The sequence below is a fragment of the Palaemon carinicauda genome, chromosome 10, assembly GCF_036898095.1.
Source record: "Palaemon carinicauda isolate YSFRI2023 chromosome 10, ASM3689809v2, whole genome shotgun sequence".
Taxonomy (NCBI): Eukaryota; Metazoa; Arthropoda; class Malacostraca; order Decapoda; family Palaemonidae; genus Palaemon; species Palaemon carinicauda.
In genome coordinates this window covers 124,356,146-124,363,645 of record NC_090734.1, presented here as the reverse complement: position 1 = coordinate 124,363,645, position 7,500 = coordinate 124,356,146, and the positions used below count along the sequence as shown (strand labels likewise).

The following is a 7,500-nucleotide window of genomic DNA, read 5'->3' as shown; positions in this document are numbered from 1 at the left end:
TCTGAATCTTGGAATTTTTCTAATGAGATTTCATCTTCAAAACAGTTCTTGGTGGATGAATAAGACAGCGACTGCCTCTGAGTCATTCCTGAATGAATTCGCTAATAACAGAAACAGCGCAAATGGCGGAACTGAGCAAAACTTTGACACCCGATTCAGGCGGGAATACAGTTCCAGAAATAAACTCTTTTATCTGACGACGAGACAATACCAATACCTTCATTTACATCTGAACTTACATCTTTCAATATACTGTGATAGAAATGAGGCTACTCAGCATAATTACTTATAAAATTTCTTTAATGAGATGCGGAGACGTAATTCGTCGAGGTATATTTTTGTTTCTCAAAGGATCTTTTTCTAGTCAGGTTGCTGCGAAAACACGCCGCTTTCTTGGGGCGGTCTTTGTTTCTTGCGTTTTTTCCTCTTGAAATAAAAGTCTCGGCGAAGACGATTCAAAGGGCGTCGGTGTTCAACATCCAACCTCCAGATCATCTGATGGATTTATCTCCCAGTGGGTGAGTAAGCCGTTTTCCTTTCATCTGCAGGAACGTAGAGGGCGGTATGTTTCGTATGCTGTTTTCAATGCTTCAAGAAATCGACATTTATGCGCATGCGCTAACGATTTTGGTTTATTCCTTCCACCCACCACTCCTCTCTCTCTCTCTCTCTCTCTCTCTCTCTCTCTCTCTCCTTTCGGGGCATAGTTATGAAGCTCTAATCAAGCAATCTAAGCGATCCGCGTTCGAATCCCTGACCGGGCGAAGGGGGAACGGATAGATGTGATCCTAAAAATCGAGTTTGGAGTAGTTCACCTAAACGGGGATTTGTCATCTAAATGATAGTCGGCCATTGGAAAGATAAAGATAGTTGATGAGAGAAGAAACGAAGTAGACGCGAGTGTCCGTCCTAATGTCACAGGGCTTAAACCATTCCAAATGCAACACTTGATCTTGCATACTTTGTAAGTCCACTAAACCATTCGTTTTCCTCTATTCCCTTTATTAATCCTCTAGTGAAAATTTTTTATTTATTCATCAGCCAGTTCAAGATGAGAGTGCAATTTCATCTCTCTCTCTCTCTCTCTCTCTCTCTCTCTCTCTCTCTCTCTCTCTCTCTCTCTCTCTCCAAAGATGATTGCTTTGATTAAGTATAAGGTCAAATGATCAACCCGTCTGGTCCCTTACAACTTTTTAGTGTTATTATAGTGTTAACTTCATCTCTCTCTCTCTCTCTCTCTCTCTCTCTCTCTCTCTCTCTCTCTCTCTCTCTCTCCAAAGATGATTGCTTTGATTAAGTATAAGGTCAAATGATCAACCCGTCTGGTCCCTTACAACTTTTTAGTGTTATTATAGTGTTAACTTCATCTCTCTCTCTCTCTCTCTCTCTCTCTCTCTCTCTCTCTCTCTCTCTCTCTCTCTCTCTCTTATGGAAAAGTTGGATTTTTTAATGGCAAAATTCCGAGAAATGAAGAAAAGAACATCATATCGGAACAGGAAGGAAGCATGGGAGAATCCATATTATTACCAATATTAAATAATGGGAATGAAACACAAACCATAATAGTGATGAATGCACAGGGTTTAGTCACAAGTAACTCTAAAAGGAAAATAGAGTTCGTAGAAGAACTAACCCAAATTGAAAAAATAGATATATTAAATATAAGTGAAACATGGTATTCCCAAGAGACTGGCAGTGATGACCAGATAAAGGGTTTCCAAACTTATAGATCAGACAGAAAAAATAGGAATCAAGGGGGGAACCGCAATATATGGAAGAGACATAAATCAAGGAAAAGTCTGTGAAAAATACAGCAACACAGAATGTGAATTGATTGCGGTAGAATTTGAATTTGTAAAACTAGTGAATATTGTAGTTTACAGACCCCCAAATACTAAGGAGTTTGACATAATAATAGAAAAAATAGATGATATATGTAGAAACCATAAAGACTGGAATATACTCCTATCCGGAGATTTTAACTTTCCTTTCGTGGATTGGAAAGAACGGATAGAAGAAAGTGGTTGTATGTATACAGTAATAGTAGCGCAGAAGATAAGAGGCAATTTGAAAAGCTTCAAGATATGCTATTAGAATATAATATGCAACAAATAAACCACATTCCAACAAGAAAGGAAAATGTCCTAGATCTAGTATTTGTGAATGAGGTGAATTATGTTAAAGAAATAATAGTGTATAACACGGGAATTTCAGACCACAATGTCATAGAATTGATAGTTCATTCCAAAGCAAGTGATCACAGAATTAATAAAAGCACAAAACTTTGGGAAGGATATGGAAAATATAATTTTTACAGTAAGAATATAAAATGGTCAGAAATAAATGAAGAACTGAATAAAGAATGGAAAAATGTATTTATAAGTGATAATATACAGGTAAATACGGACATACTGTACAAAATACTGGAGAAAATTGTTGAAAAATATGTACCGAAAAAAAACAATAAACAAAAGACGTGCATACCAAGAGACAGAAGGATCTTATTTCAGAAAATTAGAAAGTGGAAGAAAAATCTTGCAAAAGAAAAAAATGTGTGGAAAATGAGGGAAATAAAATGTAAGATAGAAAATGCAGAACAAAAGATTATACAGTTGAAAGAAAATGAAAAAAGGGACTTAGAAGAAAGGACACCTCAAAATATAAAAAGAAACCCCAAAGTACTTTACTCCTATGCAAAAAAGATGAATAAAGGGAGATTAGAAATAGGCCCTCTAAGAATTGAAGGACGGTTAACGAATGAAAAAAAGGAAATATGCAACATATTAGCAGAAAAATATAAGAGTGAGTTCACGCCAAGAATTGCGAATGAGAATAATGAAACAGAAATGAGAGAAGAAAATGTTGAATATCTAACGGATATAGATATTAATGAAGCAGATATTGTCACGGCTATAAACGAAATTAAAAATGGATCGGCAGCCGGACCAGATGGAGTTCCAGCGATTTTGTTAAAAAGAACTGCAAACACTATCGCGAAGCCGCTTGCAATACTGCTAAGACAGAGTGTAGATATGAGCGAGATATATGTTAAACATAAATTAGCTTTTATAACCCCTATCTTCAAAAGTGGATCAAGACTAGAGGCAAGCAATTATAGACCTGTTAGTCTAACATCACATATTATGAAAGTGTATGAGAGGGTAATAAAAAAGAAAATAATGAACCATTTGGTAAAAAATAATTTGTTTAATATGGGTCAACACGGTTTCGTACCTGGAAAAAGTACACAGACCCAACTGATAGCACACTATGAAAACATATACAAAAATATGATAAATGAAAAAGAAACAGATGTGATCTATCTAGATTTTGCAAAAGCCTTTGACAAGGTAGACCATAACATATTGGAGAAAAAAATGAGAAAGCATAATATTGTGGGAAAGATAGGAAAATGGGTAAAAGAATTCCTGCAAAACAGAAAACAGATAGTGGTTGCAAATGACGAGAAATCAGATGAAGCCCAGGTAATATCGGGTGTGCCACAAGGTACGGTATTAGCTGCACTGCTGTTTGTTATTATGATCTCAGACATAGACTGTGATGTTGAAAACTCCGTAGTGAGAAGTTTCGCCGATGACACAAGAATAAGTAGAGAAATTACTTGTGATGAAGATAGGAACTCACTACAAAGAGATCTAAACAAAATATATGAATGGGCGGAGATAAATAGGATGGTATTTAACTCCGATAAATTCGAATCAATAAATTATGGAAACAGAGAAGGAATGGTGTATGCATACAAGGGACCTAATAATGAGACAATCACAAACAAGGAAGCAATTAAAGACCTTGGTGTAATTTTAAATAGGAATATGTTATGCAACGACCAAATAGCAACACTGTTGGCTAAATGTAAAGCAAAAATGGGAATGTTATTCAGACACTTTAAAACAAGAAAAGCTGAACACATGATTATGCTTTACAAAACTTATGTGCGTAGTACACTCGAGTACTGCAATGTGATATGGTACCCACACTACCAAAAGGATATTGCGCAAATAGAGAGTGTACAAAGGTCCTATACTGCTAGAATAGAAGAAGTTAAGGACCTTGACTACTGGGAAAGACTGCAATTTTTAAAACTATACAGTCTAGAAAGGAGAAGAGAACGCTACATGATAATACAAGCATGGAAGCAAATAGAAGGAATTACTGAAAACATCATGGAGCTTAAAATATCAGAAAGAGCAAGCCGAGGTAGATTGATAGTGCCAAAAAATATTCCAGGTAAACTGAGAAAGGCGCACAGGACATTAATCCACTACGCACCAGCATCGATAATGCAGCGACTATTTAATGTGCTGCCAGCTCATCTAAGAAACATATCAGGAGTGAGCGTAGATGTGTTTAAGAATAAGCTCGATAAATACCTAAGATGCATCCCAGACCATCCAAGACTGGAAGATGCAAAATACACCGGAAGATGCATTAGCAACTCTCTGGTGGATATACGAGGTGCCTCACACTGAGGGACCTGGGGGAACCCAAACAAAAAATAAGGCAATAAAGTAAGGCTCTCTCTCTCTCTCTCTCTACACGTCAAAGATAATTGCTTTGATTAAGTATAAGGTTATATGATCAACCTGTCTGATCCCTTACAATTTTTCTTAAAGTGTCATTAGCCTACAGTGTTAACCTCTCTCTCTCTCTCTCTCTCTCTCTCTCTCTCTCTCTCTCTCTCTCTCTCTCTCTCTCTCTCTCTCTCTCTCTATTGGAGTTTTGATAGGGCAATTTAATCAGAAGTCTTTGAACCCTCTTACGCAGCAATGTGTCATATACATTTTCTGCTCACGAAAGCCATCAAACTTTAAACGACTAATTGCTTACGAGGATCCAACCGTTGACAACATGATATTCAATTTCAGAAAACTTTTCAGGATTTGAGTTCTTCGACTTTCTTCATTTTCGTTCGGGTTAAATTTAATTCGTTTTGCCGGAAAAATTGGCTTTTGTAAAATTAATCATCAAAATTCAACAATCAGTTCCACGTTCATCTTTCAATTGTTGAATCACGGATGAACCCTACCTCTTAATTAAAACTTTCGTTATTTGGGTCATGTCTTAATACTAGATAAAGTATAAATCAGCAGAGCGTTGACCCCCTTGTGCACTATACCATTTATTAGTGTCGTTTATTACACATCTATTATATATATATATATATATATATATATATATATATATATATATATATATATATATATATATATATATATATAGAGAGAGAGAGAGAGAGAGAGAGAGAGAGAGAGAGAGAGAGAGAGAGAGAGAGAGAGAATATATATATATATATATATATATATACCTACTTTTGTGTGTATAATCTTTATTCCTTTGCCCATTAGTAGCATGAGGTTGCTTGCCCCTTCTCATTTTCAAGTTCACTGTGATCTAATCTATTGCAGTACTAACTACCAGGTACTGAAGTCAATGTTGGGATGAAGTTGGCCAATGAAAACACACACATACACACACACACACGCACACACACATATATATATATATTATACATATATATATATAAATATATATGTATATGTGTGTGTCTTGTCTCGTTGAGTCTCACGTCAGACCGTCTATCAAAATTCTTTGTTAACTATCAAAAATGTCTCATAGATATCAGAATATTTATCTTTAGGTTATTATACCATCCTTTATATTTAATAATATTCCCATTATTCAAGGTAACACTGAAGAAAACTATAAGTTAATAGATTAAACTGCTGTCGGCCGAAGGATGGAAAAGAACAACACTTTTTTTGTCAGATTTTTTACCCTGTAAGTAAAGTGTCGTTTTGGATTGTCAAAAAATACATGGACATCTGTATCAAGCGGAAATTACCTACATACATAGATATTTACATTTGCGCTATTGAATATATGTATGTACCCGTGTATAAAGGTGACTGTTCCCATAAATGCTTAAAGGCCGCTCAAGAATGGCAGAGGCAAGGGACAGTGACACTGTCCTATTGAGCAGGACAATGTCCTAAAGACTGACCACATATACATAAGATTAGCACCCAAGACCCCTCCACCCAAGCTGGGACCAAGGAGGGAGAGCCAATGGCTGCTGATGACTCAGCAGGTAGACCTATAGTCTCCCCAAAACCCCCATCCTTCGCTCACAAGGATAGTGAGGGGAGGTTGCAGCGACCAAAGGAACTAACGAGTTTGAACGCGACTCGAACCCCAGTCTGGCGTTCACCAGTCAGGGATGTTACCATATCGGCCACCATAACCCCTAAAATAATGGATAAAGACAAAGATTCAAGGACAGGTATATTACTTGAAATACCATGATGTCAAAATTGTCATTTTGATAGAGGAACGTTTTTTTACAAAGCTGGATATGAGGTAAATCAAATAGGATCAAGATCACTCATGATGTGACCCTCAATAGAATAAGAACGCTTGAACTTAGCACAGTGAATATACGATTTTCTTTTGTCCGAATTTTAAGCATAGAAAAACGTTCAGGTCACAAATGCTAAATACCTACGAATGTATACATAAACTGAACGTGAAGGTCCTACAGAGATTGGGGTTCCCCTGTAGTATAGGACCAGGAAAGCAGCAATCAAAGCAAAGCAGGTACCCTTAATGTTTTTATATATCAATATGTCCGACTATCTTTCCGTGTATTTCCACTTCTTATATGTAACTGATATCAAACCAACTATATGAAAACTGTAAGATCTGAGAAAGAAAGAGTAAATAATCACTCTCCCTTTTCATTCCTCTTTTTCTCGAACCAGGTAACAACGGATCCTTCGGAGGTCCTAAGGAATCTCGGTCTTGGCATCGATATCCCCCTGAACATCGCCTCATCGTCCTCGTCTCCCATTTTCACGCTTCCGAACGTCACAGTGGGCCCAGTTGAAGGAGGAGGCCTGACGGTCGAGTACTACCACCCGCTTCTAGGGAACGACCTCGTGACCTCGCTGCCCGAGGACGCGGTCACAGTGCAGTACATCGTCGAAGGCGAAGAGGTTAAAAAAAATATAAATAAAAAAAAAGTTTTTTCATTAATCTATTGTTAATAAATCTTTTGTTTACCATTGTAATTAACCTCTAAAATTTACATCGTCGAAGGCGAAGAGGTAAAAAAAAAAATAAAAAAATAAAAGTTTTTTCTTTAATCTATTGTTAATAAATCTTTTGTTTACCACTGTAATTAACCTCTATAAATTTGACATCGTTGAAGGCAAAGAGGTTAAAAAAAAATGAAAATCAAATGGTTTTTCATGAATTTCTTGTTAATAAAACTTTTTTATAGCACTGTAAATTAACCTCTATCAATTTGACATCGTTGAAGGCGAAGATGAAAAAAAAAAAAAAGATTTTTCATTAACTTTTTCTTAATAACACTTTCGTCTAGCAATGTGATTAACCTCTATAAATGGCATATAATGGTGAATACGAAATAAATCTAACATTACAATCTCTTTTCAGGTTTCCGTGACGATCGGAAGCTCA

At 36.3% G+C, this 7,500-nt stretch overlaps 1 protein-coding gene across 1 annotated transcript in view; it reads left to right on the top strand.

Moving 5' to 3' along the window:
* The window catches only part of nan (transient receptor potential cation channel subfamily V member nanchung), a 208,831-nt gene that overhangs the window by 181,430 nt on the left and 19,901 nt on the right, over nt 1-7,500 (top strand). Inside the window, exons 12-13 of the mRNA XM_068381153.1 lie at nt 6,780-7,013; nt 7,477-7,500. The exon at nt 7,477-7,500 is cut by the window's right edge and continues 155 nt beyond it. Of these exons, the coding sequence (XP_068237254.1) occupies nt 6,780-7,013; nt 7,477-7,500 (258 nt within the window). The remainder of the gene's footprint in view (nt 1-6,779; nt 7,014-7,476) is intronic.